Source organism: Ixodes scapularis, unplaced genomic scaffold (assembly GCF_016920785.2).
Source record: "Ixodes scapularis isolate PalLabHiFi unplaced genomic scaffold, ASM1692078v2 PGA_scaffold11__112_contigs__length_91849675, whole genome shotgun sequence".
Lineage (NCBI taxonomy): Eukaryota > Metazoa > Arthropoda > Arachnida > Ixodida > Ixodidae > Ixodes > Ixodes scapularis.
The window spans coordinates 85249952-85276568 of NW_024609837.1; the positions used below are offsets into that span (position 1 = coordinate 85249952).

Below are 26617 nucleotides of genomic sequence, written 5' to 3' on the forward strand. Positions count from 1 at the left end.
TTTTAAATTATACCTTGACTCTTTTTAAATCTAAATAATCACTGTAAATTTATTAGAGTAACATTAAAATGCTTAAAAACTGTTGCTGCATGAATTGAAATTTGGAAGTCAAACAAGATTATGTGCCAACACTAGCCACAGCAGCAGCATCCGTATCCATAGCCGTTCCTCCGCGACATGGACTGAGAGCACGGCATGTTCTCAACATTTATAAGTTTACAGGTATCCTAGCTCCGGAACCTGCTTCCCTTCATACTTTTCGCGTGAACGATGGAGCACGACGTCCTCGACCGTTCCGGCAGCAAGCTGGCGTCCATCCTGCTCTTCGCCGACGTCCAAAACAGCGCCCAACTCACGCAAATGGCCGTCGACGGAGCCATCTCGGCCTGCGTCGTTCGCGCTTCCCTGATCGTCGACCTTTTCCAGCTGCAATGCGCCGTGCAGAAGGCTCTAGCGAACCGACGCAACGGCACCATGAAGACCAGGTCCATCCTCTCCGAAATCCTTTACCAGTTGGCGCCCACCAAGAACATCAGCGACTCCCTGAAGCAACTCGGCGCCCACGAGAACGACACCTCAGTCGTCGTTGTGTTGGTCGACGACCCCGATGACAAACATTGCGCCAAACTTCTAGAGTCCGCGCGTGGCGAACGGGCGCCCCTGGAAAAACTCTCCGCGCTGAGTGACCCGCAGGCTTTGAGGAAACTCTTCAAGATCACCGATAAAGAACTGGCCGTCGGGTCGCTATTGGACGCCGTGGTCACGCGAATGGCTGTCAAAGACACTATATGACCACTACGTGTTCGTCGATCGTGTTTATTTTTCGACATCGCGTGCGAACAAAAACGAGAAAAAGTGGCACGCTTGACGATTTTGTTCCACTTTGAAACTCGCGCTCTTGCATAATAGATCAGATCTACGTCATTCTTGAGAACGTGCTGAGCCAAGGTGTTGGCCGAGCACTACTTTTTACTGCATTCCCAACCTACACAAACACACACACACATTGAGATTGTCAACAAACAAAAAGAGTTTGCGCTCGTTCAAGCAATTGCAACTACACACTTGAGATCAGTTAAACGACGTCCTTGCTTCGCTACAGAACGTGGTGAAATCCCTGAAATGCTGAGCCACGGCTATCCAACATTAAAATGTCGATAGGCAGAACTACCCGGAAATGCAGCGATGGCTCTAGGAAACAAGAAAACACCCACCAGCAGTTTTCCGAACCCGGAAGCCTATCGGTACAATAGCCGTCTCCTACGTGGATCGAGCTGAACTTGTAGCCAACTTAAAGGTAGAGGGGAGTGCAGATAGGTTCACAATAAATAGCACACATCCTGTGGTCATCTGCTGGGCAACACTTGCAACCACCATTCTACAGAAGCCCTAGTTTGTGTTTTCAGCGTCGTAATCAAACAGCCGTACCCTGAAAGGTATGGGTGTATGGTAAGTTGACCTTTAGGAACCTATTGTGTGATATTGGCCACTTCGCAACATCAATCATCAACTCTTGCAAACGGAGGTTGAGTTTCTCTTCATAAAAACGCTAGAACTGTAGCCATCTGCTCGGCAATAAAAGAATTGCCAAAAGATGACTCACGAACACAGTAAGGTCGCAGCAACAACACTGAACCAGTTGAAATGTGCACAGACCAAATTAGACCTAAAACCGCAAGTTTGCCGTCCGGTCTTTTGCTGTGTGAAGGCTCATCTGCTAAGCAGAACTTGTCGAGCAGTGATTCCGACAGTCCGGTTCCAGACGCAACCGTCTTCTATACTCTGTTCACTCTTAAGCTGAGATTGCAGCCAAAGCTACAAGCGCGAGCTAGCCTGCACTCCTGGCTTTGAGACATGCATTTCTAGCGTGAGTGCTTTTTCTGCAGAAGAACACTTCAAAGCAGACGTCGAGCTCTCGTGCTTGTGACATTTGTTGCAGTCTCGGCTTAATGGTGAACAGAGTATAGCACCGCCCTTCTACCTTTAAATAACACTGGAGTTGTCTGACTTGCAGATGGCAGAGCCCACTATACGGTTTGTCTGCAACGGGAAGGTTCTTCTGCTACACAAAACTTGCTGAGGAGTGATCAACAGACAGTCCAGTTCCAGAAGCAAGAGTGGATTACCCTCCAACTGGCACTGCCCTTAAGTAATGCAGGAGTCGTCTGCAGTTGCCATGGGCAGGCTCGCCATGCCTTGAACGGCAGACGACGAAGCCTGCAGCATTAGTTTGTCTGCTACGTGAAGGCTCCTCTGCTACACAACACTTGCTGAGCAGCGATCAACAGACAGTTTGGTTTGAGAACCAAGAGTGAATTCCCCTCCCGTTGGAACTGTCCTTAAATAACACCGCAGTTGTCGTCTGCTGCTGCCGTGGGCAAGCTCGCAGGGTCGTGACCAGCAGACGACCGGGGTCCGCCGCCAAGGCAGGGTGTCTGGGCGAGTGACTTCGGGTTCAAGGTTGCTCGCGAATCGGGGCTTGTTAAGAAGGGTCAGGTGAAGAAGATGATCTCTGGTATTTGTCCGTCTTCGACGGAAGTTCCATTGTTGTTCCCCGCGGCATACGTGAACTGGAAGGTCACGCGGCTCCCCCGAGGACAATCCAGGGTGATCTTCCGCAGGCCTTTTGTACCGTAGTGAGAGTCGGGGCCCTGAAAGAACGGCAGAGTGTGATGCAATGTCCGGCGTACCGGTACCACAAAAGTGTCAGTTTGGCCAAACAACGCTCAGAACTAACACTTTCGAGTTCGTAAAGCACAAAAAAAGGCATCAGTTTTTTCATACAGGAGCTGGTATTAGATTTATAAAAAAAAAAACATTTACGAAGCTTACATATCTTCTTTAAACACTTCCGACGCATGTATAACTAGACCGAAGGTTTTGCACTATTCGTGAGATCAAATCCCTGCGCCATCTACGAGAAATGGTCTCTAAGACCATGATCAGAATTATATAAAGCTGACGGTGGAAGGATGCTGCACAAAAAATAACAAACAAAACATTACTCAGTTTTTAAGTGTTCCAAGACTATCCGACAGATAGCGTCAGCGTGTTCTATCGTCGTAAGAAGTTACGAGGGAACGCAACGTGCTTGGGTACATCTAAATGCAAATGTTTGGACCAGCCTATAAACCGTTCCACTAGGAAGAGCGGAGAGCGGAAAAATGCCCTTCCCCTCTCACCCAGTGCATCATCTCCTCTGCCCAGTAGGCTGTACCTAACATCCGGCTGACGTTCAAACTCGGTTTAAAATAACGTCATCTTGGAAATTTCAAGCGCAGATGCGCAGATTTTTTTATGCAAGTTATCATGTAATGATGTGCTCGATAAAAAGACTAATCGGGTCCAATTGCACTGTTACCTGCGTGCAAATTTAAAAAAAAAAAAAAATGCGAAAGGCGTGTCAGGGTGGTCGGTCTCTCCAACGAAAAGTAAATTCGGTTGCTGTAGCTTTTCTATCATAAGAAGTTAGTATTGATGTAGGCCTTAGGCGACAATGAGTGGAGGCCTGAAATAATAAATAAAATTGTGCTCTCCTGACGCAATAGACGCAGTGGTTGAGGGTTGTACTGCCGGTTGACACTACTGCTATTGAAGTAACGAACAAAGGTAAGCTAGTTGATCATTTACTGAAATAAAACAACAGAGTGCTATAGGCTGATTTTGGAGTAGCCATAAATATTCTAAGAACGCAAACCACTTCATAACGGCAGCCACGAGCGAGAGTTTGATGTTCGGTACAGCCCCTCGGTACAGCCCAAAGATGGAGAACGGCAACCTCCCGGTTTGTCGTCTGCTAGCGGAATCGGGCGTGTGCCCTTTCTCTCATTTTACCCAGCCGAATCTGATGAAGTTCCCGGATGTGTGGAGAGGGCGCTGCGGTCTAATGAAATGGCGCCACCCTGAGAGCACTAAATGGAATCGTCTATGAGAGACCAAAACCAACAACCAAGGGCGACTCTCACTGGGGGAGGCTCTGCTCGACGGAGCCCTGCTTTCTTGTCATGACCTTTCCCCTTCCATAATTTTGTCCATTGAGGCAGCACGGACTCCGAGTGGTGATACTGTCAATAGAAGCAGTGCCGTTATCTCGGACTTTGTTGTCCTTCAAGCAAACGTGTTGGCGTATGCGTCAATCAACACATCATTATACGGACCCAAGGAACCTACTGCATTTCTACGTGGTAACTCCAAAGTGGAAACCCACATCATTTAATCAAATTTCCTGGGGCCCAGGTTCGTCCCGGATGCCACTGTACTCGCAACGAGACGTTTAATGAACGAAGTGGGATCAGCTTCGGCGAGAGCAGTTCGACGGCACTTATGACCGGGTTTCCGAGTGGGCAGCGGAAAGCTCCCTGGACTACAGGATTATCCCTTCCCGACTGCCGCCAAGTATGCTCGTTACTAATTCCCTTTTTTTTCACGCTGATATTACCGGGCGTTCGTGAAAATCTGCTGACTTCAAGGAAGCTGTATTTTCGACCATCGAGTGCAAGGACCTTCCTGGCTTGGGCCCACACCAGGTGAACCACGACGGGATGGCCACCTTCGCCAACGGAGCAGCCAAGTGCAAGATCATGGCATGCGGGGAGCTTTAGGTGAAACAAAAATGATGCGTCATCATGTATTCATGCAAAAAAGAAATCAGGCTGAAGCTTTTATGGCTGCCACTACTTTTGCCAGGCAAAGACATCAAGAGGGTTCTTGAGCCGTTTGGCGCTGTCAAGGACATCTAGAGAGAAAGATGGTGATTCTCGTATCTTGGTGGAACGAAGGCAATGACAGGAGTGGTAACGCTAGGTCTAAAGGGACATCCTACTATAGACGAGGTACCACATATGCTGACCATCTATGGAGTGAACACGCTGGTGGTTATACCTGGACGACAGTGCATTAACAAGCATTTTTTACAGAAAAATGCCTTAAAGCATGGGTTCTCAAACTGTGTCCCTAGGTTCCCAGCTGTTCCCCAGAGTGCCCTCATTGGTTTGCCAAGTGTTCCCCAGATTGCCCTCATGCATTCCCCAGGTGTTTCCCAGCAATTATTTTAGCTACCCTAACTGGCTATATTTTCCAAATTTCCAGCCTTTACCCTTTCCAGTATGCTATTCAGTATCGTGAAATTCAGAATATAGTTATTCTGAAATCAGCAAATGAAAGTGGTGATGATAACACCATCATTCAAATTTACCCATGCCTTCCAGTGCCCCAACGCTGCTGGCAGGCAGGCTTGCGGGTCAAGCGGGAAGTTTACAAAACGAAGTACACCGAGCATTCGTTTCGTGCTGCTGTACTGGTGGCTGGAGCAGGCTTTCAAAGCATTCTTCCGACACCATGAAACTGCTTGTAATCATTTGGGAGCCAATTCCACAGTCCAAAAAGTGAACCCCTGCCTGCCGACGGCATCACTTTCTCATTGTTGCCGGTAGAGACTTTCAGTTTCAAAACAAAAACGGTATGGACCAAAACTAAATTCAATAACATTGAAGAAAAAAAATATTGTCTTAATATTTGAGTTATTAGTTCAGCGATGTTTGTTGGTGCGTTTAGTCAATTTTGAGGCAAATCGGAAACTATGAGGAAAACGACGGAGTGCCTTTTTAAAGGGGAACTCCGTCGATTTTTCGAGCTACCTAATTTAAAGGCATAATCTGAATGCGGATGGCTTCCTGATTCCGAAATGCTATCTCATTTTCCCAGATCCACTCTAGTTAATTAAAAAAATTGATATTTTGTTGGCTGCAGAAACCGAAACATCGTTCTCCCTAGGTGTTCCCCAGTTTTCCCTGCCACCCAAGCGTGACGTCACGGGTGGGCAGCAAGGCGAGCGGCCAGCAATCGGGTACGCTGGCACCCGCCCTTCTCGCGTCTAACAGCGACAAAAACATTGGCATTCGTGCTATTCGAAGTTGATAATTATCTATATTTGCACCAAGTATGACCTTGGCCTACGTGCCTAACTATAAGTAAAAAAAAACAAAAAAAACGGGAGCAACTAGACTTTTGATAAAACCGTTTTTGTAACTCCGTACGCCCAAGCCACGGCTCGCTAGTTTCGTGATATCGCTAGTAAATCCGTTCTCTTTTTATTAGAAGATGGCTGGCAAAGAAAGGTCGAAGAGTCACGCAATACATTTTTTGACAAATTGCCAAAGCACCACTGAAAATGCTCGGAATGTGGGTATAGTATGACCTGAAGGAATGTGCCATTTGTTTTAGATTTTCTTTAGAAAAGTTACTGTTACAGGCACCAGCACGTGTAACTACTCTTGTGGCATGAATATGCTCCTTGGTGCTTAAGTAATTTAGCAACAGATTTATAGACCATTTCTGAAAAGCGCTTCTGGTCGATGCCATTTTCAGCGTATGTGCATGTGGCGCGTACATTGCTCCCCTTCCAAAGCGACGAACATGAGCGTGCTGGACTGGGACCTAACACATGTAGACTGTGATTCTCGTGAACAATGAAATGTATAGAATGGAATGAACTGCATTCGTGTAGACCAGATGGCAGGTTACTGGTCATGAAGATTGTGTTAAAATGACAATTAAAAGAGCTCTGCAACCACCAAGCGAAACATTAAGGTGAAATGGAATGCATATAAAACACACAAATACATTGTTCATCTTCAACTAAAGGATATTTGCTCGAAGATACAATAGTGCGTAAGGTACAGAAAGACATCATAAAACTTTTAATTCAAAGTAAGTTAACAAAAGTTAATAACAAAAATGTGTACTTGTTTTTTTGTTTTTTTCGGAATAGGATGCAACACGTTTAAACACCCATCCACGAGAGCACATGGGAAGGGTGTAATTCTATACAAGGTTTGTTTTTTTTAATTAAGTTTTGGTTTAGCACAGTTTCCATCAGCTGTATATTTGCATGCCTCCCCTCAAAGACATTAAAGGAGCTATGCAACAATTTCAGGGCTTTGCTTAAATAATTGTGGAAGCTGATGCCTGGCACTTCTGAAGCGAACTACAGAAAACAGATTTTGCCTGGACACCCTAGTTTTTATTTAAAAAAGATGAAAAAAATCCATGTTTTTGCCACCTCTCAACTCGTACATCGTCTTCCGGGTCACGTGCGCAGTGACGTTGATGGGGTAGGCGCGGGGTTCCGGTAAAGTTCTCTCTCTAGAGCCATCAGTGAGCAGCGAGAACTCATCCGCTCGCGACAAACTAGTAACGTTACTCGCGACCGCGTGACCACGTGCTGGCGGGCGCAGCGCGAACAATATGGTGAAAGGAGGAAAGTCTCATCACTCTACCCGTCCAGCCCTGTCCCCCTCCCCCTCCAGCTTCTGGCGGCTGTTCGCGGTAGCAGATGGAGCTGACAGTTTTGTGGACCTATAATAGATGGCGCCACTAAAACTCCGCATAATAAAAGTTTGGTCAGGTTTTTGACGCATTTACATATATTTATGTTTATGACAAGATTTATAGAAAAGTTACCTTTTATCGAGCAGGTATTCGCACAACTTGCTATCCTTCTACAAGATTCCCCAGTGACGTCACGCCGCGTGTTTCTCATGGCCGCCGCTCGCGGCTGCGGGTCGGGGAATATTCTAAGTTTTGCCTCGCTATTACGCGGCGGAATCGCAACATTTCGATGAAAGGGGGTGTGTTTTCTGTCATTTGTGACAAAGTGAACAATGTCAAAAGTAGAAGAGGCCAATTCTTTCAACGTTAAAATCGTTGCACAGCTCCTTTAATATCTTCATGGTTTGAAAAAAAGTTTCAGCCCTATATAAAATTTTTTGGCAATAGAATAAATTAAAGACATTTCCATCGCTTCTTCTGCAGAGAATATTGCACGCCAACCATTTGATAAACCAGGCAAAGGCTGTATCGTATATTAATGAAGCTCAGCACCTGCTCCGTTAACCTCTGTAATAGCAGAAGACAGGAATAGCAATATGTCGAAAGTCGTGACTAAATTCAAACTAGAACTTTGTTTAGACGTTTCACTTCTCGTCTTCAACATATCGGCCGCGTGAGTGGAACTCTGAGAGTTCCACTCACACGAGCTATATTCGACGTCCGAAACAAAAATAGTGTTTAAAAAAAATCACTGAACCAATTGTGAATAACAAATGTGACTATGCAAAATGTAGACTATAGTGCTATAGCGTGTACTATTTTGTCGATTTTATTGGCGCTCCTCTTTGGACGGACGTCATAGTGGTCACAGCCGGCTTGAGTGTGCGCTTGCCGCTCTTGAAGCTGTCCCAGCTGCTGAAGGATACTCAACTCGCAGCTCGCGGCTATAAAGTATTCCGAGCAAAAGTGAAAATGTTTCACGAGACACTAGTTCTCTCGGCACACAACTCGTGCAAAAGTATCTTGACGTGGTTGGCCTCCATTGCATCCGGGGAACGCTTTTTTTTTTCTGCCACAAAAACAAGGGGAAAAAAAGAAGCTTTGTCCCGTCACTGTTCCTACAATCTATCGATCGCTGACGCCCAGAAAGTCACTTCGCGGCTGCCCGAGTCGCGCGTCCACCTGCCCACCTGTGACGTGCACGGGTAAGGAAAAGTAGGGATTTTTCATTGTTGCCAACAGAGAGTCGCCTCCTGGAACTTTCGCCGCCGGTGTTACTTAAAAATTCAATAACTTCACGGAAAAATTTTATTTTTATAAAATATTTTGGTTATCAGTCGAGAAAGGGTTATTGATGCGGTCTGCAAATTTCCAGCCAAATCGAAGTCTACCGAAAAATTGGCGGAGTTCCCCTTTAAGCGTTATTTTAAGAGGCCTGACCTACCTACTCACTGGTGGATAACTATGAGCCAAAAGTTCCTTCCTAAGCGCATTATTATTTACGAGGTAATGAAGCTTCTGTCATTCTTCACTGCATCAGTGCCAAGACCAGGAGAGCTTCGTCAACTGCCACTCGAGTCAAGGCGATCCTCAAGATTTGAAAGTTTAAGAGCCTCTGCCTGTAAGAAAGGCCGATTCTCTAACCTTTTCTGGCTAATGACCACTTCCCATGGTCTGGTTCCTCGCACGAGTGCCCGCTCACCTTTAGCGTGGCGCAGGCAGTGTAGTTGATGTTGGGGGCCACTTCGACGGGGCTCTTGAAGAGCACGCGGAACATGGCAGACGAGCCGTCGCTGTTGAAGCTCGTGTCGTGCAAGCCCAGCACCTTGCCCGTGCCCGTCTGGATGATCTGGATGTTCACGTCGTAGTCCGACGGGCCGTGGATCGACCCGTACAGGCCAAAGCCCAGCACAAATATCTTGCGGTCCACCGTGAACCTGCACACAGGGTTGTATTGATTCATTTGCTTATTTCGACCGTAGCAGAATTCATAGTCAGTCCCGCAAGCTTCTCCAACTTGTTTGCTTGCACTTCGCACCGTTTCCTTTTTTGTCATAATGTACAGAGCACGACCCTGTTAGCACAAACACGGCAACGGCAGTTTTTTTTGCTCTCTGAAATATGCTCATTCCAAGTACTTATATATAGGCAGAAGAATTCAGTTTTCATCATAATAATTTATGAGCAGAACTCAAACAAAGTGCCAATGTTGAGCAGAACAAAGCAGCCAGTCCGGGAAAGCTGCCGTGCAAAGCGTGTGTGTCTCGTTTCTGGCGAAACAGGGAATACAGTTATAAATATTTGCTGAATCCTTTCGTGAAACGCATCCCGGCAAGTTAAAATCGGAAGATTTACATCGGGGCGATTGTCATCTTGCAGAAATACAGAAACGGTCGCAAAGGAAGGGAGCGCACACAAGGATCACTGTCGTCGCGGCATACCATCTCGTGTGTTTTAGTTTCTATCAACACACCAGTGGGAGATGGATTCCCTCATTCACCATTCTTCTACGAAGGCAAGTTTTGCTACGACTAAACTGGGTGGCTCGTGCAAGCTGCTGCCCACTTTGAAATTGCATCACTCAGCTCAAGGGCTGGGCGAAGATACTCCAAAAAATATTCGGGGATACAAATGCTGAGATACATGTACCCGAAATATAGATACTAAGATACATTTGTCTTTTATGTAACGGGATACCCGTGAGATACTTCTGAAAGAATGTTGAAAAAGTATTCCGGAATACAGACACAGATACTTATAGAATTACATTTGTTCCCGAACGGTGCTAGGTGGAAAAGGTGCAGTTTTTGGTGAATGCAAATAGTAATGTATGATTGTGCTCCTCTTTTTGTGTCATTTTATGCACTTCCCCTTACCTCAAACTAATGCCGCTATGAAAAACATTTCACACCCGGTGAACCACATAGTTGCTGAATGGTAAAGAGTGCGTGCCATGCTGGACGAAAGGCGTTTGCACAAAATGAACGCTGTTTTGCCGTGAGGGCACCACCTCAAACTGTCCTCTTATATGCTCCTGAGTCACCCATAGTGCAAGGAGATTCGACAACAGAGCACTATACGTCTCCTCCACTCAACTCCTTTACGGTGTGTGCTATGACAAATTGGAAAGAGTGGAGGGCTTTTTTAGAGGAGCTTATTTCGTTATTCTTGCAAGTAACCTTGTTTCTTTATGTTGGTGATTGTGATAGATTATAATATAGGGTGGGTTTATGTTATAAATTCTGAAGAAGCTTGCACCAAACACATGGCTTTATTTTTGTAATTTATCGTAAATCGTAGACACGCCAGCAAATGTGACGAGATACTAAGTCTGGCAAAGTACTGCGACACAAACGATACATTGTAAATGTATTTCACTGCTGAGACACAAATACATTTTACAAATGTATCTCGATACAGAGATACAGATACTCGAAAGTATCTCCAAGATACTATTGCGATACATTTGTATCACAACACTGCCCAGCCCTGCCTGCAAGCCATGACCAAGAGAGCGTGTTCACCCACCGGATGCGGTCCGAGGTGCCCGAGTACCCCCAGCGGCTCTCCGTCTGCTGGAAGCGTGCCACGGCCTGCTCCTTGCCCACGATGCAGCAGCGGGGCACGTCGGGGAAGCCCACCGCCGGCTTGGGGTTCACCGTGAAGTGGAGGAAGAGGGAGACCAGCTCCCGGTCCGTCAGCACGCCGCTCTGGGCAGGGCCCAGGGCAAACTCCTCTATGCTCATCAGCGGGAAGCGGACCAGGAACAGGGCCCGCCCCAGGGCCGCCCTCTGGCCCTCGGGCCCCACGGGGCGCCCCGTACGGACGCACTCCGCCTCTGCCCACCTGCAGGTCGGAGGGTTTGGTGAGCCGCACAAACTCGCACACCTTCATGACTCACACCCTTCTGTGACTCGCACGCTTGCGATACTCGCAAGCTTCCGAGACTCGCACGCTTGCGAGACTCGCACGCTTGCGAGACTCGCACGCTTGCGAGACTCGCACGCTTGCGAGACTCGCACGCTTGCGAGACTCGCACGCTTCCGAGACTCGCACGCTTCCGAGACTCGCACGCTTCCGAGACTCGCACGCTTCCGAGACCCGCACGTTTCCGAAACTCGCACGCTTCCGAAACTCGCACGCTTCCGAAACTCGCACACTTCCGAAACTCGCACACTTCCGAAACTCGCACACTTCCGAAACTCGCACACTTCCGAAACTCGCACACTTCCGAAACTCGCACACTTCCGAAACTTGCACACTTCCGAAACTTTCACACTTCCGAAACTCGCACACTTCCGAAACTCGCACACTTCCGAAACTCGCACACTTCCGAAACTCGCACACTTCCGAAACTCGCACACTTCCGAAACTCGCACACTTCCGAAACTCGCACACTTCCAAAACTCGCACACTTCCGAAACTCCCACACTTCCGAAACTCCCACACTTCCGAAACTGCCACACTTCCGAAACTGCCACACTTCCAAAACTCACACACTTCCAAAACTCACACACTTCCCAAACTCACACACTTCCGAAACTCACACACTTCCAAAACTCACACACTTCCAAAACTCGGTGTGATGATCTTGATATTGCTAGAGAAGAGGGAAGGAAAGAAGATGATGTGAGGAAGGGCACGGGAGAGTCACTGCGGAAAATCCAGCGACCAGCAGTCAGGACTGTGCACTTGGGACACGCCCCAAGAACCAACACCGGCTAAAAGACATTCGAGCAAGACCGATTCTTTATAGAAAAGTTACCGGCATGCCAAAGCATAGATTGGTTCAAGACCAAAAGGCAAGCAAGAACTCCCACACCCCGACGCTCCACTACGATCCCGCTCCCATCCTCACAACGAAACCTCAAGGTTCAAGTGACGCCAACACTGCGACAGGCCTGAATCTTCTAACTGATCCTGAATCTTCTAACTGATGAGACTCGGGGAGGTGCTAGGGCTGGACAGGGGGTCATTTCGGGATTGGCTTGAAAAGCAACTCGAGTACATCAGGGTTGATTGTGAAAGCACGAAGGAGAGCGAGCGGGAGGACCACAAATGGGGATTGGAATCAAAAGAATGGGAGGGGAGAGCATTGGAGGTGGATGGAGGTGTCTTGTTGGGTGTGCGGGCAACGTGCAAAAGCAATGGGAGATGGGGCTTGAGGTTGAAGCAAGGTTATTGATAAAGCAGAAAGAAAATGGTGAAAAGGTTGCAGTAATGGCACATTTCGAGGCTGAATGCCATCGTCTGGAATCGTGGATAAGCCTCTTGTAAACCACAAACAAAGCACCACTGACTGGTGAAAGTTTAGCCAAAGAATATGGGACAGAAAATCTCTCGTTCAATGACGCAACAGAAGCGAGCACATTTAAACAAACCGCTGACAACACCGATGAGCCAATTTTCTGAGAGGCATTGAAACCTGACGAAGGTGCCATGCTTCAGAATGCACTCAAAACAGGGTAATTTTGTGCGCAGAGGAAGTCACAGGACGCTGTGTAGGAGCATTGGCAGAGCTTGCTAAAGCATGGAAGGTAGTAAAGAGGAAAAAAAGGAAGGCTAAGGCCTCGGACGATCCTATGGTGGATTAAGGAAAGCGACATGGACTCAAATACGTCGCCAGGACGCGGGTGAGACGCTGCGCGAGGCGGAGCAGATGGTGACAGAAAAGAGTGCACCTCAGAGTCGTATATGTAGAGAGTTTGGTCATTAATTGGTAAGAATAGGGTGAAAATAAGAGCACCTCATTGGCTCAAATTGTTTCAATGACCTTGGGCACAATGATTGACAGCTCTTATGGCCCACCACTAGCCTCAAATATTCCCCTAGCAGAGGCAATGAGCTTAACAAATACCCTCCAATCAGAATTTCCAGGTAAGGATGTATTCAGGCATTTAATTGCAGCATGCTAGAGTTAAAATTTTTTACTCTTCGTAACTGAAAGGGCAACGCACGTGACGTTGGTGTCAAAACGACATTCAGGACGCATTCAATCTTTCGTTTGATCGCACTCGCGGCGGCGACCGCTGCCGCAGCCACGACGGGATAGACGAAGAAAAAAAAGCGGATTCGGCTCCGCGGAAGTTCTGTCCAAAACCCCGAAGGCCCACCCCATATTCGCAGTGTCGCCTCATGTTTAAGGAAATTTTTCTCGTTGGTGTCACCTTTCCTGGCTCATTAGACACACTCAGCACCCTTCAAACTCCCCTTTTCCACCAACCTCTTACAATTATATGTTCATGTACTTTCAGCATCGTCCAGAAACAAAAAAATATCTGTGCCGTGCTACCAAATCCTTCAAGGTCATCCCAGCACATTCTTACTTCGCAAGTTCATTACAGGGGGGAATGCGCGGTGGTGGCAGCATCGACGCGCTCTCGCCGTTCCACCTTCGCTCCTCCCATTGACCAGACTCTCTCTATATATGACTCTGTCGCGCCTGAGAGAACGTGCAGAATGTCGACAAGTGGTAGCTTGCAACGTGTGCTCCAATGGGGGGGGGGACCCTGGGAGTCGGAAGGAGTGAAGGCCGAGTATGACTCTGTCATGGTGCTGGGACCCACGCCTAGTTGGTCTGCTGGATGGTAACAGCCAGATAGAACATACTGATATGAGTACTTTGCCAGCGTCGACCGCATTTTAGTACAAAAGTGAAAGTTTTTTTCTTTTTTTTGTGTGTGTGTGTGTGTGCGTGTGTGTGTGTGTGTGTGTGTGTGTGTCTCTGTGTGTGTGTGTGTGTGCACGTGCGTGCATGTGTTCTATGATGAAACTTCTTGGATGATTAGTATTGTGCTTATTCTTGAGTATCTTTCTTTTTGGTGAGTGACTGACCAACGATTTGCTGAAATATTTGAACAATGGAAACTGTGGATCTCTCTTTTCCAATCACCTTTGAGCAATGTCTCCAATTTTGATTTACCGACGAGAGTGACCTAGATTAACTGTTTAACATAGTCTTATTTATAGGGAGCTTCTGCACTGGTAGCTGTGCACGTTTGAATGTGCAGAGTAGCTCGATGCTTTTTTTATTTTACACAACCGTAAATCTTGTTCAGGAATAGTCCTGAGCTTTGAATGCTCCCTCATTTTGACCTTGCCGTGGCGCGAACATGTTTGGTGCAGAAGACATTCACACGGTGTCGATTCTTGATCGGTATCCAAGCGTGCGAAGGCACAGAAACACAACACTTATGCGTGCCAAGGAAGCTTCGATCACACCGCGAGACCGGCGAAACTTGCTTTCGATGACTTGCACCTTTTTCCCGTGGCACTGCACTTTTGTAAAAATTTCCACATGTTCTCAACGGCAAGTTTCAACGCTTACATGGGGTCTTAAAAAACTTCTTTGGCGAATGACGATGAACGAGTAGAAAGCGTGTCTTCAGCATGCTGCCGCCAGCCTCTGCAACGCTAGGAAAACCGCAATTTGCCTACAAGCAAGATGGCCGTCCGGTGGTTTCACTCCAGAAGCGGGAAGCGTGATGTAGCAATTGTCATAGAGATCAGTGGTTGCGTCCGACTGCGTTTGGCTGTACTACCATGGCCACCTCAAGAACTAAAACTACGGACACCTTAGAACTCGAACACCCCCGGAACTCAGATACCGCTGGAACTTAGAAAAAATTTGCAGCTACAAAGCACACAGCAAAGCATGCAGCTTCAGAGGACATCCATTGCCACCCACCGGAGCACGGCCGCAAAGAGCTTGACCTCACGGATGCGGAGGGTGTCTCGCTCGAGCACCGCGCACAGGGTGTCGTGGTCGACGTCCACAAAGCCCTCCGCAGCCAGCGCCTCCGCCGTGCTCTTGTCGATAGTGTCGAGGCAGAGCGCCGCCAGCTGGGGTTCGTCAAAGAGCCGGGCTTGCGTGAGCAGCAGGAAGGCGTTGTCGCTGCTCAGGTGGCGCTTGAGGAACTCCACGCACGCCTTCTCCAAGGCGGGCACCGCATACTTCTTGGCAGTGTACAGCGTCGTCATCACTGCGGGGAAACGCGGGCAACAAACGAGAGTGTCTTGTTGGGTGTGCGGGCAACGTGTAAGGGCAATGGGAGCACTGGTGTGTTGTTTCCCCTCGTCCTCTAATGCTCCTCTTCTTGACACATAATGTGGTATAGGGCTGGGTATCATGGGAAAGGGGACACGTCAACCGTTGTGCTGGACTGACATACGGCTCGAGGTCATATAATTTAGCACCAGGTAGCTTCCATGGTCTCGATGTCACATGACACCCTGTCACGTGACACAGTGACGTCATGATACAGTTGGCCCGATTACATCGAGCTCGGGCATTTCAAAATATTGCCTATTTCAAACAGTCAAACCATCTGCTTGAAAATCGCATGTAAAAGTATAGGCACGTTGTGCATCTGCATCGAACTTCACCACCAGGAACATCAGACACATCAAACCGCATGCCGCTTCCCTGGTAGGAAGGCTTTCTACGAAAATATGCCGTTGCTGTGCGGTTTTAACGTGCCGAGAATAAACGACCCCGACAGCGGCCGGCAGAAGCCGCAAAGAGGCAGAGGGTGAAAACAACGCTCCACCTCCACTCCTTAGTCCCCAAATTAAAAAAAAACAAAAAAAATGTGTTTGGCTAGTTGAGTGTATCAACGTTTGTGAAATTGCGCTTTGAGCGCTTATTTATTTTTGTTCACCTCTTCTCATTCGCTGGTTTTGCTTTGTCATTTTTGTTTTGCCATGCTTTTTTGCTGCCTGATTTCTTCTTTTTTTGTTTGTGGCTTGCTTGACTTTTTTTGATGAATGAAGAGTTGCTTTTTTACACATTTCCTCTTTTTTTTCTTATTATTTTTGTATTCCGTCGCCCATGCTGTTAAGGTTGTGGCCAAATGCGCACGAGCAGTAACGTCAGTGGTTTCCACAAACTACGCTTTAACTAAGTTCTACCATATTTAGCGGTTTTTGAATACGCTCTATTTGGTAAGCCCCCATTTGTCACGATTTTTGCTGTTTGCAAAGGTGCTCAGAAATTTCGGCCCGAGCTGAAGTTAACATACTGTCGTATGTTGAATTATCGACATATCACACTATCTTACGATTCTGTTTCAATTCGACAAATTCGGGTTTGACTCTATCGCTTAGCATTGTGGCAGTGGCGCGACACGACACCATAGTGTCACGCATCATGGTACAACACCACGAGGGCACGTGACACCTCCTTGAATGTGCCTCCGAGTTTGTCGTATACGATCGAGACACGCTTCATTCAAAGATTTAATAGCGAAGAAAAGGCATCTCAGAGACAATGTTAAACTTCCACCAACTAGACGAGCTGTCTAGTTTGTGACAATAATCATACAACATTTGCATTCGCTTGGATAATCGATCAACGTAACCAATAGACCGGCCAATCGCGGCTGACGGCACGCACCAGTCTCGGGCCCAATGTGCACCTCGTCTGAGTAGAGGAAGCGGAGCAGCGCCAGGAAGGCCGCCGGCTCCACGTCGGGGAGGTCCACCTCGTCCGCCGTGGTGGCCATGGCTCCGTTGAACATGGCGTCGAACACGGCGCTGCCCACCGACAACACAAACTTGTGGGCCGGCAGACGCTGCTGCTGGGGGCCCCGGCCGACGAGGAAGCGCACGTCGCTCAGGATCTCCTTGTTGAAGAGGAAGCCAAGCCGCTCCTTTACCGTCATCTTGGACGCCTGCCAGTTGAACAGCACCTGCGGGACGCCAGACGTGACGGGGAAAGGGACCTCTCCGTCGGGTTATCGCTGCCACCGCAGGTGATGTCGCCAGCTTCCAAGTTTGGCATGCCTTTAAAGGGTACTGCAACGAAGTTCTAGCACCTATTTGATTGTCTAAATGTCAACCACGTTCTGGCCACACCACAAATCGAATATTGTTACGTCATACAGCCTAAGCCCGTCATAACAGACATTGATTTTGACCAAAATTTTGGCCTGTTGTAAAAGGAGTATGTTGTATGCAGATATGAATCTGAGTCAATGGCGCATAGAGGAAAACCAACCGAACTTCACAAATCGGTAGGTTATATCCAAATGTCTGTTGTAACCAGGTCTATTATAATGAACTTAGACTGTACTACCCTTAGAAGCAGCGCCACTTCGCGGAAGTGCGGCAGCAAGTTGTGTGCGCGTCAGCCCTGTCCTAACTTGGCCCAACCAGATTTCCCTCCTTTCCGACGCCTATTCAACTCCTACGGGGAACGGGGAGCAGGCATCCCGAACAGCCAGGTTCTAACAACGCCACCGAGTGGCAAAGCTTGCAACCACACCAGCTTCCTTGTAGCCTTGCCTGTGAAGGTAAATGTGACGTCACAAACGCGCTAGAAGCGCCGGATCTCACGAGATGCGTTGCACAGTCCATTGGATGCTCTTCGAGCGCTCGCTTAAATCGGCCGTTTGAAATGAAGAATATAGCCATGCATTGCGACTGTGATTAACAAATTTCATTGATCGCGTTTAACTCATTTCTGAACGTAAGAGGTATACCGTATAATCGCGTGTAAGGGCCGCACTCATGTATGGGCTGCCCCTTCCAGTTTAAAACAAAATATCCCGAAACCATTTTTTAAAAAAAAGCATTTGTGTATGAGTTGCACCCCTTCCTTTTGACGCGCAGCACCAGTGTAGCCTGCCGTGCCAGCGGAGCTGCCATGTTTACACAACTCTCCGTGGCATGGTGCCCCTGGCGCATGCGGCGCAGGTGCAACAGCACGGCTGTTTCCACCTTTTGCTTTTTCCACATTCCAATCCTGTCCTCCTCACGGCTGGTTGGCTGCTTCCCAACAACCAAAACTGTGAGATAGCACCGCCAGCACCGCTGTTCGCGGAAGTTTTTCATGGCAAGGTTTTGTCTCCGCATGTCCATAATTCGAGCGCGATGGGCAAGCACTTGAACAGCTACACGGCTGGGTTCAAACTGAAAGCTGTGGCTTCCGCCCTGGAACACGGCAAGCGCGCAGCAGGACGGCGGTACGACGTTGACGAGAAGTGTGTGTGGCACTGGTGCGACCAGAAAGATGGTTTGGCCAGCACAAACAAAACAAGGCACGCATTCCACGCCAAGCCCCGCAAGTTCCCCGACCTGGAGAACAAGCTCTTCAGCTATGTGGAAGAAGTGCGCAATGATGGGTATGCCTCCTCGACTGACATGTTGAAAATGAAAGCACTGAAACTGGCACATGCAAAGGACATGCCTCCTTGAGATTTCAAAGCGAGCACCGGATGGATCCAAAGATTTATGAAGCGAAAAGATCTTTCCATTCAAAGAAGGACGACAAGGTGCCAGCGACTTCCCGAAGAATACGAGAACAAGCTTCTCAGCTTCTAAAAATATGTTATTGAGCTACAAAAGGAACAGCAATACATCCTGTCCCAAATTGGGAGTGCCGATCAGACCCCAGTTTGGTTTGACTCGCCGGAGAACTGTACGGTAAATGCCAAAGGCGAAAAGAGTGTGCTTGTCCGTACCACGGGAGCGGAACCCCAGCGTTGCACCATCATGCTCAGTATTGCCGCGGATAAGCGGAAACTGCCCCAGACGTGATTTTTAAAAGGAAAAGGGTTCCTGTCGAAGAGTTCCCCCGTGGAATCAGTCCGGGCGCAGGAAAAGCGCCGGATGGATGACGAACTGGTAGTCGGCTGGCTGAAAACCGTTTGAGGAAACCGCCCCGAGGCTATGCTAATGAACAAGTCCCTGCTGGTGCTGGATAGCTTTCGCGGTCATCTGACTGAAAAAGTGAAGGCAGAGCTGCACGAAAAGCACACGGACCTGGCCGTCATACCGGGTGGGCTTACAGGCATTCTGCAGCCCCTCTGTGTGAGTGTCAATCGGCCCTTCAAGGTGGAGTTCCGTTGATGCTACACCAAATGGATCATCAGCGAGAACCATCAGACGCCCAATGGACAGCTCAAGATAGCATCTTTGTTGACTGGGGCCGGATGGATTGTGACCACGTGGAACTCAGTCCCACTCAACATCGCTGCAAAGAGCTCGATCAGAGTGACCAGAATCTCGAAAAACCTCGACGGCACCGAGGATGACCTTGTGTGGGAGTGCGTCTCCGAAGAGCCAGACTCAGGCGCTGCGGACAGCTCAAGTGACGAGGAGTGAGGCCCAATAAAAGATGCTGGGGACTAGTGCGTTCGACCGGAAGTATGTCCATTTTTGCGAGCGCATATATATCAATATTTTTTTATTCGTGTACAGGCCGCACCTTAAAAGTTGGCCTTCAAATTTAAAAAAAAAACTGTGCGGCCCTTACATGAGTTCTTACACTTGAAGTTTCATTTCAGTATCCCTTTAAGCTCAAACTCACGGTCCTTTAAGCCGGCTGCGAATGTGGGTGAGTTCAGTATCAAGTTCGAATATGAGGGTTTGAGCTGGTTGCGAGTTCGAATGAGTTCAACCTATCTTTGACATTAAGATAGCTACGAGTCTGACTGAAATCGGCCTAGGCATTGATATTAACTTGGTTGAGAGTTTGAAGATGTAGAACTTAGTCATGACCTTTAAGGTTTACACTAGTTCTGTGTTCGAGTGAGTTCTGCCTAATCTTGACATTAGGCTGGTGGCAAGTTCGGGCGACTTGAACCTAGTGACGAGATGGAGGGTTTGAGTTGGCCACGAGTTCGAGAGGGTTCAACCTATTCTTGGCATTAGGCTGGTACAACCTTGTTGCGACTTTTAAAGTTTAGGCTGGTTGGGAGTTTCGGTGAGCTAAGCCTAAGTCCCAATTTGGAAGGTTTAGCCTAGTTTCGAGTCCGATCGCGAGTTTGACCGAGTTTAATATAGTCAAGAGGTTAAAGGTTTGAGCTGGCTGAGTTTGAGCGAGTTTAACCTATATCTTTGACATTAGCCCGGCTGAGAGTTTGGGCAAGTTCAACATAAAATGCCGACCTCTGCTCAAGCGTTATGCGAGAGACTCCCTCACCTGTCCCGTCCCGTAACTGAGGCTCGTCGAGGCCAGGGAGTCGTCCGAGCGCTGGCGAAGCCCGTTGCCGGTGTAATTCTGCACCTCGCCACTGCGGTGGGGCTGGTTCATGGGCGGAGGGATGTTGGCGGGATTCTCCTGGCGAGGCTGCTCGCAGCAGACGGTGGCACTCTGCTTGCCCTGCATGCCGCCAGGGGCACGACATGCTTGGACAATGGGTAGATCCCGCTCGCGTGTTGGCCACGATTAGCCAAGCTGACCTTTTCCCGTTAAAAGAAGGATGAGGATGCACTAGGGGTACCTAAATTTGAGTGCACTATGCTTAGAGAGTGTTCTAGTGCTAAAAGACAAGCTGAAGAAACACTAATGCCGGCTGCCACTCTAATGTCTCCACGAGGTTCCTTTTTCGTGTGGTTGGGAAGGCAACGGAGCTCACAAGAAGTAACTCAGTTACGTTCTGCGAAAAAAACTATAACCAAGTGCATTTGTAGCCCCATTTGTACCTTCATTAAATTTCAGCTCAATTCACTGTAGTTCTAACTTAAAGGTGCACTAAAGACATTTCTAAGATTCAAAAATACTTCAAAAACCGGGAGACGTCATAATTAAAATAAGAGCACCGACTTGACACAACAGAAAAACAATTTCATTAGACGTTTTGCCTCCCATGCGGGAGGCATCTTCAGTAGTTACAAAGCAAATGCAAGGTTCAAATGCTATTTATCAGGAATGTCCGTATAACCTTTGTGGAGAGGGCCGCGGTTTTTGTTACACACGGATGTGTCCCTGCGAACAAACCACGATTCTAGGAGCTTGCGGGGCCCCCATCTGTCCTCCCTCGCCAAGGTCAAAAGAATGACGATATGTGGATGACACTTTCGTCATTTTAGATAAAAGCCATGCTAACGATTTTCACCGGGAGTTAAACAGTGTTCACCCCGCGATACAGATTTCTTGCGAGGCAGAACAGCAGGGCAAGTTGCCCTTCCTAGATGTATCTGTAATGACGACAGGCGAATTAAACCACAGGATTGAAACGGGTGTGTACCGCAAACCATGTGAAACAAATACTTTTTTGGGATATTTTGTCCCATCACCCAGTGCAACACAAGAAATCAGTAGTGCGTTTGTTTGTACACAGATGAAATACCGTGTCATCTAACGAGCTCCATGGCGCAAATGAGATGATTCATTTACAGGAAGTTTTAATGAAACGTCACTACCCAAAGCATTTTGTTGACGAGGTCAAAAACCAAATGGAACAAAATGTGTAACCGTCCGAAAGGGAAAGAGATAAGAATGTAGTGTGCATCCCCTATGTCAAAGGAGTCTCCAAACCTCTCATTTGTGCTTTGAGGCCCCTTGGCATCCAATCTGTTTTCAAGCCGTACAGAACTATTGGAAATTCCATTTCCAAACCTAAGGACCCAACCGCGGCGAACGTCCAGAGAGGCGTTATCTACAAGATCCCCTGCAGTGACTGGTGAAATCATTGGTGAAACCGGACGAAGTAGAGAGACCAGACTCAAAGAACACAAGCGTGACGTCACGTACGCATCCCACGCGACGCGACTGAAGACTGAACTAGTGGACCATGCGTGGACAATGGGGCATTCTTTTGACTTTGCGGCCGCGACGACTTTGGCGGGAGAAGACAGATGGGGGCCTCGGAAACTCCTAGAATCATGGTTTGTCCGCAGGGACACATCCGTGTGTAACAAAAACTGTGGCCCTCTCCACGGAGCTTATACGGACATTCGTGATAAATAGCGTTGACTTGAGGTTGAACCTTGCATTTGCTTTGTAACTACTGATGATGCCTCCCGCATGGGAGGCGAAACGTCTAACGAAATTGTTTTTCCTGTTGTGTCAAGTCGGTGCTTTTATTTTAATTATGTTTTTAAGATGGTCTGTTCTTGGTGGTAACTTATCTTACGGGCTCTAAGCATGCTGGAAATCGAAAAATTATGCACATGCAACGTCGATTTCCCTACTAAAAATGTGATTGAAGTTTGTGCCACGCCCCTTTCTGAGCGGAAAAATCTAGAGTACAGAATTCGAAGGAAATGCCACCAGTGTGACAACGGGCGCGCGTCAGCCAGTGGCAAGTCGGCTTTTAGAGGGAGGCGGCTTGCGGTTGACCGACGCGCACCCGTCGTCGCGCCGCCGGAGTTTCCATTGAATTCTGTGCTCCAGATTTTTCCGCTAAGAAAGGGGCGTGGCACGAACTTTGGTCACATTTTTAGTAATAAAATAGACGTCGCACGAGCTTAATTTTTCGATTTCCGGGATGCTAAGATCCCGTAGAATGAGTTAGCACCAAGAACAGACAATCTCAGAAACGTCTTCAGCGCACCTTTAACTTTAACTGTAACTCTTAAACTGCACCTACTTAGCTTAGATTTTAAATTGCAACTGTAAAGGCCCGTTCACACGATGCATTTTTCTCGGGCATCTAGTGTCGCGAAACGTAGTTTCGCGAAATGGTTGCGCCGTCTGAACGAGTCTGAAAAGGACGCGCGCATCTAAAAAAAGTTGCGCGCACACCTCGCTTCTGGAGCGAGCTTTTGCTGAAACTTTGCCGAGTCCTGTCAATCACTCTGAGGGCGCGGCCAATGGCCGCTCAGAAACGCTCTCACGTGACCTTTGAGGGGGGAGCGAGCTGTTTGAGAAGACCACTTCACTGCCGGTGTTGTAGCCGAGCCAAATTTGAAAAAAAAAAAACCGAAACTACGAACGATGGATACTGCCGGCGCTTCCGCATGCACGTCAAGCACTACTGAAGGAAAAGTGAGTAGCATATTGGAAAAAATCCAGCGATGGACGAAGACGTAATTGGTGATGATGATAATTCGCGTCTATTTTTAGTCATAATTAAGAAATAAAACCTCTAGACAAGGAAACAAAATGGGACGTACACAGTACCGTCTCAAAACCAGCACAGCGCACAGCTTTCATTTACTTCCACAACAGTCTTCTTCTTTGTCAACCTCCATCCAAATTATACATATTCAACAGTAAATAAAGTAAATGGCAGTAAATGACAATTCAACAACTAGTAAATGACAATTTAAGAGTAAATTAAGTAAATGGAAGTAAATGACAGCTGTATGCTGTGCTGGTTCTAAAACGGTAATGTGTATGTCCCTTTTTGTTTTCTTGTCTTAAGGTTTTATTTCTTAACTATGATTGTTCACCAGCTCGCCTGCGTTTTGGCTTTTAGAATGTGGCGGGAGATTGAGAACACGACGCTGAATGGCTAATGGTGATGATCATGATGCTGGCTTTCAACTGAAGCGCCACTTTATGGTCAACACCCAAACTATTTTCGCGAGTCTAAACGTCATCGTTGTTGCACGTGAAGCGGTACGTGTGAACGAGCACATTTCGCGAAACTTGAGTGTCGCGAAACTGTTGCGCGCCTAAAAGATGCATCGTGTGAACAGACCTTAACTCAATCACTTTTCAGATGCAACTCAATTACTTTATAACCGTGACACTAGCCCAAATACTTCCAAGGTGTAACTTGATTTTATTTTTTAAGAATAACCTTTACAGTTTTGCCCTCTAACAGCCTGAGCAGCAAGCACCATATCTCACCTGGGAAACAGGAATGGCCAACAGGGGGGCAGCCTTTGTCTTGTCGGGGTCGGCCGCGGGGGCATTGCTCGGCGTGTCGTCGCCAGGAGGACTTCCTGTTCCGTTGCTGGACATGCCGACTCGAGAGGACAACGCTGCACAAAGGGAAGGCAGCGAAGTCAAAATGCTGCCTTCATTAAGCGTCTCCTCAGCGTCGTGCGCCCTGGAACGACACAACTTTTTGACATCATGTGATATTACATGCACATACACAGCATATGTCAAACCCATTCACAACAAAAAACAACAGACTGAAAGGCGGAGACTAGAGTTAGCATCTGCTGTGTTCCTCGTAAAACGCAATTCTGCATAGGTTTGATTGATAGATTGAAATATAAGGGATATTATGAAAGGGTGACACCAATGTGACCCTCCGTACAGGCACTGGCGATGGCGTCTCTGCGTAAGGCGCCAACCGCGGCAGAAGAAGCAGAGCACGAAGGTAGACTTGTCGCAGCAGCGAGGAAACGTTGAGCTTAAACGTGAGCATAAGAATACACCAGAGTCCGATAAGGTGTCGCAGCTCTCGCTGCGACTGCACTGAGGATTCTAAGCGGATTCTTGCACACTATGCTAGTGGTTATTCCTCAACTCCATTCACTCCTGAGCTGACAGTGTGGTGGAAGCCGTGTGCTCGTTAGACCAGTGTTACGTCTACCTTTCGTCATGTGATCACGCTCCCTGCTGTAATTCCACGCAGAGTGCAGTCAGGTGACGAAAAGGAAGCGGTCGATTGTTCAGGCCAACACGTAGCTCCCACCACATTCTTGGGGGTGAGCGGAGTATACGGCGAGCCCACGAATCCGGATGAAGCCTTTAAAGTGACCGCATAAATCAACTTGGTGACGTATCTCACTACGATTCACCACGGAGGTGCCCGAAGGTGGTGAAAACACCGCAAGAAAATTTCAAAGAACCAACTTACCCGAGTAAAAAGCACAAAAAACAATACTGCTACCCACACACCCCCTGACAGGCGCAACAAACGACAGATGGTGGCAGCGGCCTCGGCTCAAGCTTACCGCCGCCATGCCAAAAGCAAACAATGTTTCTCAATCAAAAACAGCATGCGCTCAATAAAACACATTAACTAGAAAAAAAAAAAAAATTATGGTTTGTCGAGTAATTTCAGTTACATGTTTTCAGTGCATTACCCTGGCGTCGTCTACAGGGTGGTGTAGGAAATTCCTACACCACCCTGCTGTAGAGTGCAAGATGGGGAAGTGTGCAGAGCGCAAGTTTGTGTGCTTCTTGCACAGGGGGGCTGTGATGATGCCAGAACGCCGAGCTCTTATTGGATGACTGAAAAAAATGGTGGGTAGGCCGCAAGGCATCCAGCATAGAGGTCTCCCAACTATCCTTTCAATCGAAGCCAATCACAACTCGGCGTCGTTCTGACGACACCGCAACTCCTGTGCATAAAACAGACGACTTGCTCTCCGGATTGAATTGAGTGAAATTGGTTGCAGAATGAAGAGCAAACTAGGAACAGAACAGAATGAGGCAGGACGGAGTGATGAAGGACACATATGACAAACCTTAACTTAATTTCGTTGCTTTTTTTTTATTACTTTTTTCTTTACGGTGGAATAGGTCACCTAATATTCACAAAAAACTGCAATTAAAAAAAAAAGAAAAAAAAACTTTCCTTTTTTCTTTTTTGTGTGTGTGTGTTTTTGTTTATTTAACAAAATGTGCACGAGTTCACCTAAACGTTCGGGGCATTTCAGAATCGTCCTTTTGCGAACCAAGATTTCCGCAACAAAATTTAATTTGGATTACAAGTCTTCGAAGCGCACCAATGAGTCGTCCACATAACAATGACCAGTCGCAAAGAACAAATGAAACGTCAAACTGCAGTCAACAAAACGATCAGGCACACATCAACGAACACAGCACTTACGATGCAAGCCGACTCGGATGTCTTACCTTCCTTGGTTTCTCTGTTTCCCGATCCAGGCGCCGGAAAGATTACCGAATTCGGAGATTACGCGTTTGTCGCATGATGAGCCTGTTTATGTTGTCTCGTCAGCTGACGAAGAAATGCTTGGACTTCAGCCGCTGCGGCCTGCCAAATCTACCTACGCCAGCCTAGAGATAAGAAAGCTCGTCTTAAGGAGGCGCACTAAAGTTAAATATTATCCTAGAAAACTCGTAATAATATCTTAATCAAGGTGCTAGCGATCCGAGCGATGTTTCGGCGAAAGACACTAGCAGAAAGCTCATCTTCTGGCTGCTCGACTCGGAAGTCTTTACAGACCTCATCATGCGCAAGACGAGTGCAAAAAACAACTGGCATTCAGAGGGCGCAACCAACACAACCTAAATAATTTGATTATATTAAATTAAGCCTATTATACTACTAAAATAATATTAAACATATTTTTAGTTAAAATAGATGCTTTGATGTTAATTTTTATTACACTTTTTATCCTTTTTATAGCTTTGCGTTGTATTGTCACCCGTCAGGGTGTCTTTCGTTGGTTTTCGTCCAAGAAGAGTTGACCTGGTTGACCCTTGAAGCCAGGAGAAGAATGAACGAACGCAGCGGTGCTGGCGGTGCGCGGTGCAGCCAGTGCAGCGTACCGGCGTACCTTCCAGTACCGTCGACCTGTCTACCTACCGGCCACAGCGCATTACCAGCGTACCGGACGTATCGACGTAACTTTTTCGTTAGTACAGTGTAACTGGGGTACTAAAATGAACACTGGGAGAACATTTACG

The 26617-nt window shown here is 47.6% G+C and overlaps 2 protein-coding genes across 2 annotated transcripts; one reads left to right on the plus strand and one right to left on the minus strand.

Moving 5' to 3' along the window:
- The first annotated feature begins 139 nt into the window (after positions 1 to 139).
- Positions 140 to 924, plus strand: LOC8041726 (EKC/KEOPS complex subunit TPRKB). Its single transcript, XM_029985004.4, has one exon. The coding sequence runs from the start codon at positions 271 to 273 to the stop codon at positions 790 to 792; it is 522 nt and encodes a 173-aa protein (XP_029840864.2). The 5' UTR covers positions 140 to 270; the 3' UTR covers positions 793 to 924.
- Positions 801 to 26178, minus strand: LOC8041727 (BTB/POZ domain-containing protein 1). The gene is made up of 8 exons (XM_029985001.4): positions 25823 to 26178; positions 23855 to 23988; positions 20255 to 20434; positions 16724 to 17018; positions 15017 to 15311; positions 10858 to 11175; positions 9032 to 9266; positions 801 to 2651 (listed from the first exon to the last, which is right to left on the minus strand). The coding sequence occupies exons 2-8, from the start codon at positions 23966 to 23968 to the stop codon at positions 2493 to 2495; spliced, it is 1596 nt and encodes a 531-aa protein (XP_029840861.2). The 5' UTR covers positions 23969 to 23988; positions 25823 to 26178; the 3' UTR covers positions 801 to 2492.
- Between the last annotated feature and the right edge of the window lie 439 nt (positions 26179 to 26617).

Excerpts from the sequence above, each read along its gene's own strand:
- LOC8041727 (XM_029985001.4), bottom strand. The coding sequence starts at position 23,968 with ATGTCCAGCAACGGAACAGGAAGTCCTCCTGGCGACGACACGCCGAGC. Across the intron at positions 20,435-23,854 it reads TGGCCATTCCTGTTTCCCAG|GGCAAGCAGAGTGCCACCGT; the intron begins GTGAGATATGGT and ends GGCGGCATGCAG. Across the intron at positions 2,652-9,031 it reads CTGCCTGCGCCACGCTAAAG|GGCCCCGACTCTCACTACGG; the intron begins GTGAGCGGGCAC and ends CCGTTCTTTCAG.
- LOC8041726 (XM_029985004.4), top strand. The coding sequence starts at position 271 with ATGGAGCACGACGTCCTCGACCGTTCCGGCAGCAAGCTGGCGTCCATC.